The 18,973-nt window shown below is 44.0% G+C and overlaps 1 protein-coding gene and 1 non-coding gene across 3 annotated transcripts in view; both read left to right on the top strand.

Annotated features, from left to right (window-relative positions):
- Nucleotides 1-18,973, top strand: part of kif9 (kinesin family member 9) — a 158,235-nt gene that overhangs the window by 56,156 nt on the left and 83,106 nt on the right. For both annotated transcript variants that reach the window (XM_069922101.1, XM_069922099.1), the window contains 2 exons: nucleotides 6,076-6,168; nucleotides 6,747-6,894. In XM_069922101.1, the coding sequence (XP_069778202.1) occupies nucleotides 6,076-6,168; nucleotides 6,747-6,894 (241 nt within the window). The remainder of the gene's footprint in view (nucleotides 1-6,075; nucleotides 6,169-6,746; nucleotides 6,895-18,973) is intronic.
- On the top strand, nucleotides 8,979-9,081 carry LOC138755968 (U6 spliceosomal RNA). Its single transcript, XR_011352664.1, has one exon. It is a non-coding gene; the product is annotated as a U6 spliceosomal RNA (small nuclear RNA).

Raw genomic sequence — 18,973 nt, 5'->3', positions numbered from 1 at the left:
GAAGGTAGCCAATATTATAAAGGAACCTGACCACCTTGGCCACAACCTCTCCTCACTGCTACCTTTAGGCAGAATATACAGAAGCCTGAAAATAACCACCTCTTGGTTATTTCCAAGAACTATTAGGGTCTTGAATCTGCCCTTGTTACACTAATAATGACTGCTCCAACAGCACAAGCTACATGTCTACACTATTACAAGTCTCTTTTTTTTGCACTCGGATTATGAATATTTATTATGCATTTATTGTCTTAATTTACTTAAGTTTACAATTTTGTTTTTTTTACAAATACGTGGCAATTTTGATATTCTCTGAAGCTCTGTCAGTTCCTATTTTCTTAAATTTATAATAAGCTTTTCTTTTCTTAATAGATTTTCTTCTTCCCTTATACTCTATGGTTCTTTCACCTTACTATTCTTTCCCTGCCTCAATGTAGCATATATGTGCAGTGTCACGTAAATGTTGCCTGAACATTTGCCACATTTCTGCTGTACATTTTCCCAAGCACACCTACTCTCAAATTTCTGCCTAATAGTACCATATTTTCCCCTACCCCAATTAAATATTTTCCAAATTGTCTATTCCTCTCCTCCAGCAAAGGAGAAGGAGTTGTGATCACTTTCTCGTAAATGTTCACTCACTGACACCTAACCTGGTTCATTTCCAAATGTCAGGTCAAGTATAGCCTCTTCTTGAGTTAGCCTATCTACATACTGTCTCAGGAAGCCTTCTGAACACACAAATTCCTCTCCATTCAACCCCTCATTCTAAGAAGATGCCAATCGATATTATGAAAATTAACATCACCCATCACAACAATTTTATTATTTTTGACCTTTCTAGAATCTACCTCCCTATCTGCTCCTCAATGTCTCTGTTTCTATTAAGGGGTTTATGATATACACCTAGTAGGGTTATTGCCCCTTCCTGTTCCTGACTTCTACCCACATTGACACAATAGGCAATCTCTCCACTTCTTCACTCTTTTTTGCAGCTCTGATAGTATCCCTGATCAGCAATGCCATGCTCCCATTTCTTTTGACATTGATCCCTCTGAAGTTCTGTTGTAATCCGTCCCTTTTGTACAGGTCATAGCTTTCCTGAAAGAGATCCCAATGATACACAAATTTGTGCATTGCTCGGAGCTCACAAAACTGCTTTCAAGAAGGGTTAAAAATTAAGATCAGCAAGGGCTGAACTCTTCTGCACAATCGGGAAGTCAAAGCATGGGCACACACAGATAATCCACAGACACCTGTGTGATACCAGCAACATGAGGTAATTGTGGCAAGGTATTCAAACCATAACTGACTATAAGTCAACCCTGTGTGTTAGCAGTAATAATGCCTCCCTTCTTCACATATTGAATACTTTCTATGCACAGTCTAATGAAAAAGAACAAAGTGACACCAAAAAAAGCCACACATCCCACTGAAGAGCAGGCACCCTGCATAGTCGTGACTGATGTGAGTAGGAAACTATCCAGGACAAAGCAGCAGGACTAGAAAATGTCGGAAGCTGAAGGAATGTGCAGGCCATAAGTTGGAGGTCCAAATGGACATCTTCAATATCTTAATGGAGCGGTCCACTGTCCCCGCAAGATTCAAGGTAGCCACCATCATCCTAGTGCCCAAAAGAGTGACAATAATGTTACGAGCCCAGAGGAGCCCAAAATCCAGCTGCAATAGATATTTACCAAGACAAATGGTTACTTAAACAAAAGTTGTTTTTAATTATCTTTAAACATGAAAACAGAATTACACTTTAACTTATCACTATTAACTAAGTAACTTAACCCCCTTATCATTCTAAGCGCACATGTATGTAATGTGTGTGTAAGTTCAGAAAGGTTCTTTGATTCACAGTCCAATCTCACCTCTTATTCCTCCAGGCAATTCTTATATTGTGTAGATAATTTAACATTTATAAAGTTCACCGGCTTTGGTGTTTGAAAGGTAAATGGTTACCGCTCAGGAAGGATTTTGTCAGTTTTCAGAGAGAAATTTGTTGTTTGCTGGACACCCACAACTGATTCCTTTTTAATCAGCCACTTCAGTGTCTTGCCAAAGAAACTTGCCCCCTTAGGGTTCTCCAGATGATAACCTCTTTCTTTCAGGTCACTATAGAGTTCCTTTCTGCTTCTCTTATTTCAAGATAAACATTATACAGCCAGTCCTCTCCTCCTGCATGAACCACAAAGGCTTTGACCAGGCTGAACTAAGCAGTCACAACCCATCGTCCAAATTGAGTTTTTCCAGCTTGTCCTGTTCCAGCTGCTGCTGCTGACTATAAAACTGCAGAACTGATCTCTGTGTGTCTCTCTCTCCCAGAGAGAAAGCCTGTTTTACTCTCTCTGCTTGCAAAACCACATGATCCTCTTAGAACAGTAAGTTCCACACCAGACAGTCTGTGGCTCTGACAGGTTCTTTCATCTGTTCCCTTTTTGTAAACAATACTCCATAAGTGAAGTCTCTTGTGCACTCTCCAAAGCTTTTGCAAAGGCTCTTGGCACCGACATATCTAGCATGAGCAGAGCTCAGTATTTTAAATTAGATCTGTTTTAAAGTGTTTTTATGTGACCTACACTAAAAAAATCTGCCCCAATTTATCTCCCAAAAACATATCAATATGCAATATAAACACAAAATAATCTGTCACAGTATTTAGACTACCACCCAGAGGCACTGACCTCCACGATCATGAAATGCTTTGAGCCATTGGTAATGGAATGCATCATATCATACATTCCAGCAGCATTGGACCCATCCAAACCAGTTCACAGATTATGCTACAGCCTTGACCCTCCACTCCATCCTGACCCACCTAGAGAATGACAGCTTATACATTCATCCACTCAATGTTCAACATAATCATACCTCAGAGGCTGGTGTATAAACTGTCTTCACTGGGACTCATCACCTACATCTACAACTGGATTCTGGCTTCTCAACCCAAAGACCACAATCAGTCCAGATATGCAGCAAAATCTAAAGTCTAAATCAAAGGAGATGATTGTGGACTTCAGTGAGATGAAACTTGACCATTCTCCATTACACATCAATAGCTTAGTCTTTGAGAGCACAATGTTCCTTGGTGTGCAATAGAATGGACAACATTGTCTGGACCCACTACATCTCCTTATTAATCAGGAAGGCACAATAAAGCTGAAACTTGTTAAGGAAGTTGAGTAGGGCAGAACTTCTGTCTCCCATCTTGACAACATTTTACAGGTGCACAATTGAGAGTATTCTGCTGGCTACATCATTGCGTGGCAAGGTGGCTGCAAAGAATTGGACCTGAAGTCAATGCAGTGAATTATCAAAGAAGATCACTGGGATCTCCCTTCTGTTGATGACACTCACCAGGGGTATTGTTTAAGTGGGGGATAAAGAATCCTTGAGGACTTTTACATCCAGCACACAGTATCAAGATTAAGACTGCCTGGCTGTTTTATAGCTTCTTCCCGCAGGCTGTGAGATTGATGAACAGTATCATGTATCCGAGTAAATAATAATTAACTAATTATGTCCAAATTTGCCACCTATGCGATCGTATCCCAATGAACTGGGATCATAATACTCTTGCGCCTCTTGCTCCAAGTCCTGTCTGCTGTTTAGTGAAACTTACCAACAGGTCTTTGCCGACACGAGCGTTGAAGTCGCCCAGGATGACAACCTTGTCGGCTGTAGGGGTACGTTGGATGAGGTTGCGCAGGTCGGTGTAGAACTTGTTCTTTTCTGCTGGTTCCGCCTGGAGGGTTGGAGCATAGACACTGATGAGGGTGATGTGACGCTTGTTTTGAAGTGGGAGTCGCATGGACATGATTCGGTCCGAGAGGCCTGTCGGAAGGTTTTCGAGTTTGGAGGCAATGAAGCTCTTGACCATGAAGCCTACACCAGATAGGCGTCGTTCATCCGAAGGCTTGCCAGACCAGTAGAGTGTGTAGCCCGCGCCGCGTTCTTGGAGGCTGCCTACATCTGCCAGGCGGACTTCACTGAGAGCGGCTATGTCGATGTCAAGTCTGAGGAGTTCATGTGCAATGAGGGCAGACCGACGTTCAGGTCGGTGGCTGTCAGTCTTGTCTAGCATGGTTCTGATGTTCCAGCATGCTAGCTTGAGTTTGTGAGCATCTTTTGAGGGGGAGGACGTGGAGGGGGAGGACGTGGAGGGGGAGGACGTGGAGGGGGAGGACGTGGAGGGGGAGGACGTTGAGGGGGAGGACGTGGACCTGTCCTCGGGCCTGCGCAAAGGAGCTTTTAGGTGGAGTGCAGTGCGCGCAGTACTGGCCCCACCCTTTAAACCCATGGTTCGTGTGCCGTGGCCAAGCAAGCTGGGACGTGGCAGCGAGGTCCTTGGGTCGTAGGTTTTATATCAGAGTGGCCTTCTCCTATGCAGGTTTGTTACCCGGGCTGGAGGGGCCTGCCTCCCCTCCTAGGTCGGTCCATACTGCCCGGACCGGGGCCGAGGCCGCCGCAGTTCACCCTGTGCCTGGACTGGGGCCACCGCCTCCCACTCCCTGCCCGGACCGGGGCCTCCGCCTGCCTCACTCGACCGAGGCCGGGGCCGCCGTCTCCCCCTTGCTCCTGCCCGTATCGGGGCCGCCGCCGTCTACCCTTCGCCCGGACCGGGGCCGGGGCCGCTGCTGCTCTCCCTGTGCCCGGACTGGGCACTTGACGTCCTGCTTTGCGGAAACTGCCAAAATGTTTGGCCTGGAAGTCAGCCTGAAGAAAACTGAGGTCCTCCATCAGCCAGCTCCCCACCATGACTACCAGCCCCCCCACATCTCCATCGGGCACACAAAACTCAAAACGGTCAACCAGTTTACCTATCTCGGCTGCACCATTTCATCAGATGCAAGGATCGACAATGAGATAGACAACAGACTCGCCAAGGCAAATAGCGCCTTTGGAAGACTACACAAAAGAGTCTGGAAAAACAACCAACTGAAAAACCTCACAAAGATAAGCGTATACAGAGCCGTTGTCATACCCACACTCCTGTTCGGCTCCGAATCATGGGTCCTCTACCGGCACCACCTACGGCTCCTAGAACGCTTCCACCAGCGTTGTCTCCGCTCCATCCTCAACATCCATTGGAGCGCTCACACCCCTAACGTCGAGGTACTCGAGATGGCAGAGGTCGACAGCATCGAGTCCACGCTGCTGAAGATCCAGCTGCGCTGGATGGGTCACGTCTCCAGAATGGAGGACCATCGCCTTCCCAAGATCGTATTATATGGCGAGCTCTCCACTGGCCACCGTGACAGAGGTGCACCAAAGAAAAGGTACAAGGACTGCCTAAAGAAATCTCTTGGTGCCTGCCACATTGACCACCGCCAGTGGGCTGATAACGCCTCAAACCGTGCATCTTGGCGCCTCACAGTTTGGCGGGCAGCAGCCTCCTTTGAAGAAGACCGCAGAGCCCACCTCACTGACAAAAGGCAAAGGAGGAAAAACCCAACACCCAACCCCAACCAACCAATTTTCCCTTGCAACCGCTGCAATCGTGTCTGCCTGTCCCGCATCGGACTGGTCAGCCACAAACGAGCCTGCAGCTGACGTGGACTTTTTTTACCCCCTCCATAAATCTTCGTCCGCGAAGCCAAGCCAAAGAAAGAACCAACAGGTCCTGCGTCCTTTCTCTTTTATAGGTTCACACTTCTCACTCCAAGTCCAGTCATGTATCTGGTCTCCTTGGATGAGAAGATTAGAAAGATATATTTTCTAAATGGTTGAATATCCTGTTCAAAATTTTATTATTACACCTCTAGTTTATAGAGCCATTATATGTTGAATAATATATACCTATTGACGTGGACTTTTTACCCTCTCCATAAATCTTCGTCCGCGAAGCCAAGCCAAAGAAAGAGAAAATATATACCCATGTTATGAGATTATCTGTTCATTATTACTACCAGCTAAGCCATAAGAAAAGCTAATGAATGAATATGACATTCACTCATTTTTCCAAAACATTAACCTGCTCATCAATTCATTGACCATTTCCATATGCATTCCACAAGTTACATTTTTAGGCAAAGCCTCCTAAATATACTTTAATGTTTCTCTTTGTAGACTCGATGGAAGGAGGCTTCAGAAGTCAAGTACTTGACCTCAAAACTCAACATGGTGGATCTTGCGGGTTCTGAACGCCTGGGAAAGACAGGAGTGAGTGACCTGTAAAATCTAATGGATCATTTTGATTTTTGCTCAGCTTGTAATTTACAAGGACAGGTATTTGTGCTGCATTGAGCTCAGTGGTGCATTGTAGCACCATCAGATGAGATAGTGCCACCTTCATTGTTAATAGTCCATTGCATAATTAGACATCTAGCATGTTAGGCCATATTTTCTACCACTGCTTTCAGCAAATGAATTATGTTCCAGTGTATTTTGCTGATGTTTCAAATATAAGTAAATTCAGTACGAATTTTGCACACACACTGACATAAACAGCAATGACCAGCTCCCTGTTTTTATAAGTGTTGGTCCAGATAAAAATTAAGTTCAATTATGACAAATACTCTACAAATGGTGTTATTGAATCAAAGATCACAGCATGCTGATCAAATATTCAACTTGCTATGAAGTTAAGAGCTAGGAGAACTATGAATGAACTAAGACAAAGGGGTGCCAAAATTATAGAATGTTTGGTGTCTGTTGCACTGATAAATCAAAAACACAAGAAAAAGTACAATCACTGCATTATATCCTTTTAATCTGCACTAACATCTTTGTTATTTCAGTCTGAAGGACAGGTGATGCGAGAAGCTATGTATATCAATAAGTCACTCTCCTTCCTTGAGCAAACCATTATTGCTCTTGCTGATTCCAAGAGAGAGCATATTCCATTTCGGCAAAGCAAACTCACACATGCACTCAAGGATTCCATTGGTAAGTCTGTAGAAGAAGTAGAGAGTTCATAAAAGTGTTAGAAAATAATAATGGAATTGAATGAGAGAATGAGAATTGCTAGAAAAGTTTTTTTGCTACTGAGACTGCTGCATTTAATCCAGAGAAATACAACAGATATTATGAAAGTCTTAAATTGGAATTTAGTTTTTAAAAATTACAGTCGATGTAAAAAAGTGGTTATATTGTTGTAAACTCTCAGCCATTCACTAACATTATTTAGGAAAGGAAAATGCATATTCTTTTCTTTCATTGGTTAATATAAACATTTCCTGATATGGACATGGATGACTCTAACATTAAATAAGTTTAGCAAGCATTCACTTATTCAAACTACCGCAAGAAGTTAATTCTTTTTGATCAAGATGAATAAGTTTTCAGTATTGTCCTTCCCTTTCCATCTATGTATTTACAATAAAAGTAAATCTTCTATTTATCTCTGCTTTTGTTATGGAACAAGGAGAACAGGCAATAATGTGTGGAGAAGGCAAACAAAATTGTTCATATTTTCCTGGCTTACTTACATATAATCATGGGACTCCCCAAATTACTAATGACCTAATCTGAAAAAATTTGATTTCACGTTAATTATACCACTCATCTTTAAAAGCATTTTTAAGCTTGTGACAATAATAATAATATTGTCCACCATGTGTGGTCATCGTTGGAGTGGACTGAGTCAGAATGGTAGGGCTTTGGCTCAACAGGCTTTGGTGAGAACAGGTAAGAGGTGAGGGTTAGTAGGAGTTGAAGTAAGAAAGGGCCACCTTTTTCAAGGGGAAAAAAGGATTCAGACAGGATAATTACTGCTGTTTTTGGAATATCTTCTGGCTCTACTGGTACTTGATGATAACCATACACCATTTTGGAGATCTTTGCTCCATACAAATTAGCTGAGAAATCCTGAATATGAGGTATCAGATAATGGCCCAGGATTGGGGTGTCATTAAGTCACCTGTATCCTCCATAAGGTTGCTGACCTCCATTGTGTTTCGAGACTGTAATATGATTGATATTACTCTGAGACTTTAGAGGAGCACAAATACACTTTTACTAGCTTGCAACTAATGGCCAATATTTACAGAGGTCTTCAGGTAAATCTGAGGTAAGGCAGGAAAACAGGGTTTATATGGACACCGATGGGGGTGGAGCCAAGAGGAGGGGTCGGCCATCTAATCCACACACAGACAGTGAATTCTAGTTCATTACAGGGACCATATATAATGGACATGCCCAGGGGCTGTCGGACCTATGAATTATGCTTAGTTCCTCCATCTTGGCAAACTTTTCCTTAGTTAAGCACAGTTTCTCCAGAGGCAAGCAGCAGGCTTTAGCATGGATGGGAGGGCCCTTAGTACAAATGCAATGAGTTACATAGTGCTTTGCAGTGGATGCAGAAAATTGTAGAGTAATAATCTCAGGGAAATCTTCCAACAGGTTGGAGAATTCATCTACTGGTTTACTTCATGTTTGAAGGCAGAGAGCAAGGAGTAAAGGGTCTACCAGAGGAATGGTCTGAAAAGTAGTTCCATCTATTAGCTGATGCCTTTTTAAGTTGACAAGGAATGAATGAGCCTGAAGAAAATTTGCACCAAGCAAAGGTTGGGAGATTGCGGCTATAATAAATGGCCAAGTGTAGAGATGATTCTCGAACTTGACATTCATCTTCCTGGTGCCAAAGGTTGGAATGTTGGAACTGTTAACTGCTCATAGTTGCAAGTCTAAAGTAGGATGGCATGTGTCAACACTGGTGGGTGGAAATACTTCTAAACCCATGTCCACCAGAAATTTTCACTGGGACAACTGGTCCCATACATACAGTAGGCTTGCATAATATGGATGCTTTAAAAGCTTATCTGAGAGGACAAATTATAAGTGTAACTAACGAAATTAATAAGGATTATATGAAAGATTAGTTGGAGCGAGAAATAAAGTTATTGGAAAAAGGTTTTCAGAAGCAAAGTTCTGAAGATAAGCATAGGCAATTAATTAATAAAAAACTTCAAGACAATACATTACAAACTTATACAATGGAAAAAAATTACACAAGAACTAAGCAGATGTGCTCACTTCAGCAGTAAATATACTAAGATTGCAATGGTACAGAAAAGATTAGCATGGCCCCTGTGCAAGGATGACATGCAAATTCATGAAGCATTACATATTTTTTTAAAAAGAACTAAGCAGATATTATGAATTAGGTGAATGAGCACATAAAGTACTTGCATGGCAATTGAAATCTAAACAGGCCTCAAAAACAATTAATGCAGTTAAAAATGATTCAAATGTGATCAGTTATAAACATTGAGAAATAAACAAACTTTTAAAAACTTTTATTCTAAATTATATAGTTCAGAGTCCTCAAAAGATGATAATAAAATTGAAAGCTACTTATTGAGGATAAATTTACCTACACTAAACTTGGAAGAACAAATAGAATTGAGTGCATGATTTACACAATTAGAGGTAAAAGAAGCAATAAGTTCATTACAAAGTAATAAATCCCCAGGGGAAGATGATTTTCCTCCTGAATTTTATAAAGAATTGAAAGGTGTATTGATTCCTATTTTTATGGAAATATTAGATCAAGCATCAAGAACTCGTACTCTTCCAGATTCATTTTCCACAACAATAATTGTTGTGATGCCAAAAAAAAGATAGAGTTCCTTTAAAATCTTCTTTTTAAAGACCAATCTCTTAAAATACTGGCTAAAATATTGGTGAATAGAATTACTAAATTATTGCCTAAATTAATAAACATGGATCAAACAGAATTTGTTAAAAAAAAGAGATAGTCATCAGACAATGTGGCAAGATTAATTAGTATTATACATGCAGCACAAAAAAGGAAAGTCCTAAATGTAGCAGTGGCACTAGATACGGAAAAAGGATATGATAGACTGGAATGGGACTTTTGGTTTAAAGTATTCAACAAATTTGGGTTTGGACAAACTTTTATAAATTGGATCAAGGCATTATATCATAATCCTAAATCGAAAGTAATAATTAATGGACAGATGTCTGATCCATTTCATTTGGCGAGATCTAGTAGACAAGGTTGTCCCTTATCCATAGATTCATTTATTTTAGCTATAGAGCCACTATCAGAAGTAATTAGGAGTGACTTAGAAATTAGGAGGTTTAAGGTTGGTCAGGAGGAGTACAAAATTAGTTTATTTGCGGATGACGTTTTGATATATCTGACAGACCAGAAACTTCCTTACACAAATTACACAAATTTGGAACAATATGGTAAGATTTAAGGTTATAAAGTAAATTAGGATAAAAGTGAAGTTATACCCCTTTCATAAGGAGATTATTGTTGAAGAAATACTCAATTTAAATGACCAAAAGAGGCCATTAAATACTTAGGGATCTGGATAACATAACAATTTAAATTATTTATATGAACTGAAGTCTGCGCCTAGCAGATGGATGCCTGTGTGAATGACCAATTGAAAGTGGACTTGCTGAAATGCACAGGAAAGTGTCTCTTGCCAAAAGTTTTAATGGTGGTGTTGTTGGCTGAATGCAGGGTGAGGCCATGAGGTCTCATGCGTGTCTCGTGACATGGGGGAATGATACTTATATCTGCATCTGTGTCAACGAGGAATCTGTGGCCTGAGATCCTGCCCCAGACATGGAGTAGGCTGTTCAGTTGGCCAGCCGCCATGGCCATTAACAGCAGCTGACCCTGTCATTTCCCTGAAATGAGCACAGCTGGTGGCACCTGCATGCTCCCGCACCCCTCTGTTGATGGTAAAGGCACCATTTTGGATCAGACCTTTTGGTTCATGGGCAGGGGGAATCCTGGTCATGTGTTGGACTAGCTTTGGATGTTGGCTTGGGCAGTGATCTTGTTACACAGTTGAGTGTGTCTGCAGGCTCACGTTTGGAGCGATAGATGACATCTGCCCATGCCATGACCTTATGTGGGTTTCTGAAATCCACATCAGCCAGTAGGAGCCTAATATCTTCGGGCATCTGCTTAAGGAACGTCTGCTCAAACATGTGGAAGGGCTTTTGTTCCTCTGCCAAAGTGAGCATCTTGTCCATGAGGGCGGATGATGTCTTGTCCCCTAGGCCATCCAAGTGAAGGAGCCTAGCAGCCCTTTGGCATCCTAAATACTAATGAGGAGGTTCTTTAGAACTATATATTTACCTTTCCCTGGCGGTGCCTGAATGAGGCCATCAACTCATGAAGCGGCTCCTTGGTTTCGCGAGCTGACGATATAGAAGTATTTTGGCAAATCCGAGGTAATCTGCTTGATCTGAACTGGGCCTCCGCTTGGCTGAACCACGTGCGGGGCTTGTTCATCCAGAAAGTGGGCAGCTTTAACGCAACAGTGCCTACAGCTGCGGGATACATTGTGCCGAGTCTTCAGAACGTGAAGATTCGGGGTCACCAGTGTAGCGTGTTGTGTGCAAACACAGCGAAAGAACTGAGACAGCAGGCTGTAATATTTTATATAAAATATTCAAAAAAGAAGGAAAGGGAGGAGAAGAAGTGAGTTGTATTGATAGGAAGTTCCATAGGGGAACAGATAAGAGGTTCTGTGGATAAGATTGAGAATCCTGAATGGTATGTTGCCTCATTGGTGTCATGATCCGAGATATCTCGGATTCTTAGGAGGGAGGGTGAGCAGCCAGATGTTGTGGTCTATATAGGTGAGAAGGTCCTGCAAGAAAAGTTCAGTTCGTTAGGCGCTTGAAGGACAAGACCTCAGGGTTGCTACCCATACCATGTGCTAGTAAGGTTAGATATAGGAGGATAATGCTCCTTAACACATGGCTAAAGAGGAAGGGCTTTGGGTGTCATTTGGCTCTCTTACGATGGGACATGTTGCAACTGAACCTATGGGGAATTAATATCCTTGAGGGAAGCTTTGCTAGTGCTGCTCCAGTGGGTTTAAACTAGATTTGCAGAGGGCTGGGAACCAGAGTTCCAGAGCAGATAGAGGAGTAAAGGAGGGAAAAACTAATATGAAAGTCAATGGGTTTTACATGGTGGAAATTTTCTAAAAGTGCATCTATTTAATGCAAGGAGTATTGTAGGACAGGCAGACGATCTTAGAGTGTGGATTGGCTCATGGAATTATGACACTCTGGCCATTAGTGAAGCCTGGTTGCAGGAGGGGAATGACTGGCAGCCCGATGTTTCATGATTCCATTGCTTTAGTTGCGATAGCAAGGAGGGGATAAAAGGTGGAAGAGTGGCATTGCTCATCAGAGAAAATATCATAACTGAGCACATGCAAGACAGACCAGAGAGCTCGTCTACTAAGGCTATATGGGTGGATCTGAGGAACAAGGTTGCATTATACACCACCCAATAGTCAGCGAGAATTGGAGAAGCAAATCTGTTGAGAGATAGCAGACAGCTGCAGGAAATACAAGGTTGTGATAGTAGGGGATTTTAATTTTCCACGTATTGACTGAGACTACCATATTGTAAAAGGGTTGGATGGCTTGGAGTTTGTCAAATATATTCAGGAAAATTTTCTAGATCAATATATAGAGGTACCAACGAGAGAGAATGCAATACTGGATCTCCTTTTAGGGAATGAGACAGGACAGGTAATGGAAGTATGTGTCGGGGAACATTTTGAGTCTAGTGATCATAATGCCATTAGTTTCCAGTTATATTATAGAGATGGATAGGTCTGGGCCTTGGGTTGAGATTCTAAATTGAAGAAAGGCCAAATTTGAGGAAATGAGAAAGGATCTGGAATGTGTGGATTGGGATAAGTTGTTTTTGGGCAAGGATGTGGGAGGTAAGTGGAGGACCTTCAAATGTGAAATTTTGAGAGTACAGGCTTTGTATGTTCCTGTTAGAATTAAAGCCAAGGTTAACAGGCAAGGTTAACAGGGAACCTTGGTTTTTGAGGGATATTGTGGATCTGGTTTGGAAGAAGAGAGTTATAAGTAACATGGGGCAAATAAGGAACTTGAGGCGTTAAGAAAATGCAAGAGAAACCTCAAGAAATAAATCAGGAAGGCTCAAAAAAGACAAGAAGTTGCTTTGGCAGACAATGTGAAGGAAAGTCCCAAGGGTTTCAAGGGTATTAAGAGCAAAATTAGTCCCCTTGAAAATCTGAGTGGTCTGCTTCGTATGGAGCCAAAAAACAAGGTGGAGATCTTAAATGTTTTTTCTTCAGTATTCACTCAGGAAACAGGCACATAGTCGTAGAAAGAAAGGAAAACAAGCAGAGAGGTTATGAAACCTATACAGATTAAAGGGGAGGAAGTGCTTGCTATCTTAAATCAAATAAGGGTAGATAAATCCCCAGTGTCTGACAAGATAGTCTCTTGGACTTTGAGGGAGGCTAGTGTAAAAATTGCAGAAGCTCTGGCAGAAATATTTAAAATGTCCTTAGCCATGAGTCTGGTGCCAGAGGATTGCAGGGTAGCTTGTATTGTTCCAAAGGCTCCAAAAGGGTCTCTAGATATTATAGGCTGGTGAGCCTGACATCAGTAGGATTTTCCTATGTAGCAATAACTATTGTTAAAGAGAAGAGAGTCTTCTGAGGGGAAGGATTAGCATAAAAACAGTTTCAGGTTAAATAATGGTCTTGTAGCCGCGCGCTACATGAAGAAAAACACACACACATGTAGTCAGGTATATCCCTGCTTTGTTTGAGGTTCAAGCCCAACTTTTATACGGTTCGCATTCCCACCGTTTCCCCTCTTTACTGATGCAATGGCCCACATAACAAAAATGGTTTCCCGCATGCAGGTACATTCCTACATAACAATCCATTCTTCCTCAAGCATTGTCCCTGTGTGTTGGCTGTGCAGCGGGACCAGCACCATTTTGGGGTGGCCCTTACACTGCCCTAGCCATTTGCCAACCGGTTCGCTTGCTGGGCCCAGTGTTGCTGCGCAGTCTTCTGGCTTTTGGTTGCACTCAGTGCCCAGAGCACCGGCCTGATTGCCACAGCACTGGGCTGCTACATGACCCTACCCCAGAACCAGCAGAACTGTCCTTGGTGCCTGAAGGCAGTGTCTCTGCAGGTTACAGTGGCCTATCTCTTTTGCATGGTGCTTGCGTCTCAACTATGCGCACCGGGTCCAGGTGTGCCGGCTTTAACCTGTCCATGGTGAAGACCTCCATCTTGCCTCTGATCTCCAGCTTGAATGTGGTTCCATTGTATTGGACAACCCGGAATGGACTCTCATATGGCTACTGCAGCAGTGGATGGTGTGGACCTCTGCGAATGAAAACATACTCACAGTCCTGCAAGTCGTTGGGTATGTTGGTCCTCGCGTGTCTGTGCCTGGCAGGTGGTGTCGGGGCCAGGTTTCTGATTCTTTCCCGTAGTTTACGGAGGAGAGCTGCTGCATCATCCTGCTGTCTGCCTGCAGATGACATGAATTCCCCCAGGACCACGAGTGGAGCTCTGTAGACGAGTTCAGCCAAAGAGGTGTTGATGTCCTCCTTTGGTGCCATGCGGATCCCCAGCAGTGCTCATGGTAACTCATCTACCCAGTTAGGTCCTTATAGCCTGGTCATGAGTGCAGCCTCGAAGTGCCTGTGGAAGCATTCCACTAGACCATTTAACTGTGAGTGATAGGCTGTTGTGTGGTGTATCTGGGCGCTCCACAGGATGGCGAGGTCAGACCACAGGCTGGAGGTGGACTGGGCCACTTTATCCAAAGTAATGTAGGATAAAGTGGCCCAGTCGTGAACAGATAATGGAAACCATGAGAAACTGGTAGAGGTCCCACTATGTCCAACTGAACATGGCCGAACCTTCGCTCCGCAGGCTTGAAGTGCTAGGGCGGGGTCTTGGTATGCCGCTGCACCTTGGCTCTTTGGCACTATGTGCATGCCTTTTCCCACCCACTGACCTGTTTTTGTAGTCCATTTCACACGTATTTGCTGGCCACCAGTCAGACCGTGGTCTTGATGGATGAGTGAGACAGCCTGTGGATGGAATCGAAAACCTGTCATTTCCAAGTCTCCAGGACAATAGGTCTGACCTGGCCAGTGGCCACGTCACACAGGAGGGTGGTGTTACCTGTCCTGGAGCTGCAGTCCTGATATGGCTGTACTGTACTGGGACATTTCCGCATCGTCTTGCTGCACCTTTGCCAGTGCTATGAAATCCGCCCCTTTCATTAGCTCGTGGATCCTCTGTCTGGACAAAGCGTCGGCCACCACATTGTCCTTGCCAGAGACATGTCTTACATCTATGGTATATTCCAAAATGTAAGACAGAAGACGCTGCTGGCAGGCTGACCAGGGGTCCAATATCTTGGCCAAGATGAAAGTTAGGGGCTTGTGGTCTGTGAAGGCCGTAAAAGTCTTGCCCTCAAGGAAGTACCTGAAATGGCAGATGGCCAAGTATAGTGCCAGTAGCTCTCTGTCGAAAGCACTGTACTTCAGTTCCGGAGGTCACAGATGTTTGCTGACGAAAGCCAGCGGTTGCCAACTTCCTTCAATCTGCAGCTCCAGAACTCTGCCGATTGCCGTTCCTCAGGCATTCACCATCAGGGCCGTTGGAGTGCCTGCCTTGGGGTGTGCCAAAAGAGCGGCTCCTGCCAGGGCTTCCTTGGCCTTCATGAAGGCTTCTGCTGATTCCTGTCCCATGATATGTCATTTGCCTTGCCTGCCATCCAGGTGGCAAGGGCCATGTGATCCGAGTGGCTAAGGGGATGAACCTGTGGTAGAAGTTGATCATCCCAACAAACTCCTGTACTCCCCGGTCATGTTGGGCCTAGGAAACTTCCAGATGGCCTCCACCTTGCTGGGTAGTGGTGTGGCCCCTTCCTTGGGTACCCTATGGCCCAGGAAGTTGATGGCCTCCAAACGAACTGGCATTTGGGTAGGTTGTTCGTCAGTCTGAATTTGCTCAGCCAGGTGTAGAGGTTATGGAGGTGCACCAAGTGTTTTCTTGGTCCTTGCTCGCCAGGAGGATGTTGTCCAAGTAGACAAAGGTGCCAGCCAGGTCTTGACCCACTGCGTCCATTAGCCGCTGGAATGTCTGTGTGGCATTCTTTAACCCGAATGGCATGCGCAGGAATTCAAACAAGCTGAACGGGTCGATGATGGTGGTCTTGGGGATATCGTCTGGGTAGATCAGGACCTGATGATATCCCCGCATGAGGTCCACTTTAGACAAGATATTTGCCACGTGCACAGTCCTGGATGTGCGGCACGGGTATCGATCTGGCATTGTGGCCTTGTTGAGATGACGGTAGTCGCTGCATGGTCTCCAACGCCCAGTGCCTTTGGGCACCATGTGCAGGGGAGAAGCCCGTGGGCTGTCTGACCACTGTACTATTCCAAGCTCCTCCAGTTTCTTGAATTCTTCATTCGCCAGCTGGAGCTTCTCTGGAGGAAGATGTCTTGCTTGTGCTTGGGTGAGGATGTGATGTTGTGCTCCGTGCCAGGGTATCGTTGTGGAGAATTGGGAGGGGGGTGAGCACTACCGGGAACTCGGCCAGGACCTTGGTGTACTTATCCGTGGATCGCAGCACGAAGTCCAGGTGTGGTGATGGAAGTTTGGCATCTTGAGGGGGAAGGTCTGGAATGTCTTTGCGTGAACCAATCTCCAACCCTTGAGGTCCATGAGTAGGCTGTAGGTGCGCAAGAAGTCTGCCCAGAGGAGCGGCTGTTCCACTGCGGCCAGCATGAACACCCACAAGAAGAGGCTGCCTCTCAATTGCAGTTGGGCCTTGCGTGTGCTATAGGTCCTAATTGTGCTGTTGTTGGCAGCCCTCAGCGTGGGGCCCACTTGCCTGCTCCTGGTGTCCTATCCCAACAGGGTTAGAATGCTGACCTCTGCCCCAGTGTCCATGAGGAATCGCTGTCCAGACTGGCGGTCCCACGCGTACAAGAGGCTATATTGTTGGCCAGCTGTTGTGGCCATTAGTGACAGCTGGCCCCAGCATTTCCCTGGAATGTGCATGGTGGTCTGCACTGGCGGGCTCCAGAACCCTATCTCTAGTAGTAGAAACACCACTGGTTATTGGAATCACCTCCTCTGTGGGACTGCTGTTCCTTCTGCAGGTCTGTGCAGGTCTGGCTGGAGGGTTTGGCAATGAGCCCCATGGATGCTGAGCACTCTCTTTTCTGTTTCCACAAAACGTCCGCACATGCTGTGACTTTCCAGAGGTCGCTGGTCAGCGTCTGCTAGGAGCAGTTGGATGACCTCGGGCAGTTGCTCCAGAAATGCCTGCTCAAACATGATGCAGGTCTCATGCTTTCCAAGGAGGGTCAGCATCTCATTCATCAGATCCAATGGGATCCCCTAGCCCATCCAAGTGGAGCAGATGTGCCCTTCTCTCATGCCATGAGAGCCCAAAGGTCTCTATTAGTGAGTCCTTGAAGGTCATGTAGGTGTCTTGTGATGAGGGCTCTTGGATGAAGTTGACCATCTAGTTGGCCATATCCTGGTCTAGGGCGCTCACCATGTGGTAGTACCAGGTGGACTCTGCTATGATCTGCCAGATCTGAAACTGTGCCTCAGCCTGGTCAAACCACATATATGGTCGATTCGTCCAAAAGGTTGTCAGCTTGAGAGCAACTGCATTGACTTCTGCCTGCTCACTCATCATTGGGTTTAGATGCCATCTACACTGTCAGGGTTACCAATTGTAGCCGTGCGCTACGCAAAGAAAGACACACACACACACACACACACACACACACACACACACACACACACACACACACACACACACACACACACACACAAGTGTAGTCAGGTATAGCTCTGCTTTATTGGGAGCTCAAGGCCGACTTTTATACAGTTCATGTTCCCGTTGTTTCCCTCTTTTACTGAAGCAATAGCCCATGCAAGGGTACATTCCTACATAACAATCCCTTCCTCTCTGCGTGCTGGCCCTTTGTGTTGACTGTTTGCTTACTGGGGCCAGTGCCACTGCATGGTCTGCTGGCTTTTGGTTGCGCTTGCTGCCCAGAGTGCCAGCTTGATTGCCGCAGCAGCGGGCCGATACAGTCTCTTGTGCCCCGATTGATCTTTTTGGCAAGCAAAAGATAGTAGGTGTATTAAATATTGGAGCTAACTATATTCCTTTACAAGGCAGGTTTGGGAGGAAGATATTTTTGTACATAATGGTTAGTTACTTGGAAACAAAGCTACCAAGAGCATCCCTAAGACTTAATTGAACATAGCCCATTATAAAATCTGTTTGCTGAGCAAACAGGTAGGTTTGATAGCTGGTAACAAAATTAATTTGTTGGCAGAATCTCTATTAGTTTGAGGACATCATAAAGATGCAAAAACACTTTCATGTTACTATTAAAACCTACATTGTTACATAATTTTAAGTTCAAGAAATAAAATTGATGGTTAATCTTTGCATATTTTAGTATTTCTCACTGGATTTTATCATTTAGGAGAAGGCCATGTGAACAATTCCTTATACAGTGCATCAAATATCACTGGACAACAATTTTTTTTCAAAAGGTTTGCTTCCTTAAAACAAGTTGGGGAATTTAACTTCAAGATGAGCACAAAGATAATTTCCAATTCCTGTATTATGTAGGAAGTTAGAGTTTGAAATCTGGTGGATTGAACCTCTGTAATATTTTGAATAAATAGTTCCATTCTACCCTGTCAAAGGCTTTTTCTGCATCTAAAGCAACAGCCACTGTTGGCATCTTATTTCCTTGAACTTCATGAATTAGATTAATAAATTTACAGACATTATCCGATGTTCGTCTTTTCTTAATAAATCCAGTTTGATCTTGTTTTACTATTTTTGGTACATAGTCAGCCAATCTGTTTGCTAATAATTTTGCTATTATCTTATAATCTGAATTAAGTAGAGATATTGGTCTATACAATGCTGGTGTTAATGGATCCTTCCCCGTCTTTGGTATTACTGTGATTATTGCTGTACTTACATTAATCTGGCAAGTTTTGTGTTTCTTCTATCTGGTTCATTACTTCCAGGAGAGGAGGAATAATAACTCTTTAAATCTTTTATAGAATTCTATTGGGAATCGATCCTCTCCAGACGTTTTAATGTTCAGCCACTTTTTAAATATAACCTGTACTTCCTCTATTTCAAATGGTTTAATCAGTTT

This window comes from Narcine bancroftii, chromosome 2 (assembly GCF_036971445.1).
Source record: "Narcine bancroftii isolate sNarBan1 chromosome 2, sNarBan1.hap1, whole genome shotgun sequence".
NCBI classification, from domain to species: domain Eukaryota; kingdom Metazoa; phylum Chordata; class Chondrichthyes; order Torpediniformes; family Narcinidae; genus Narcine; species Narcine bancroftii.
The sequence above is the reverse complement of the archived record's forward strand: the minus strand, read 5'-3'. Positions and strand labels throughout refer to the sequence as shown.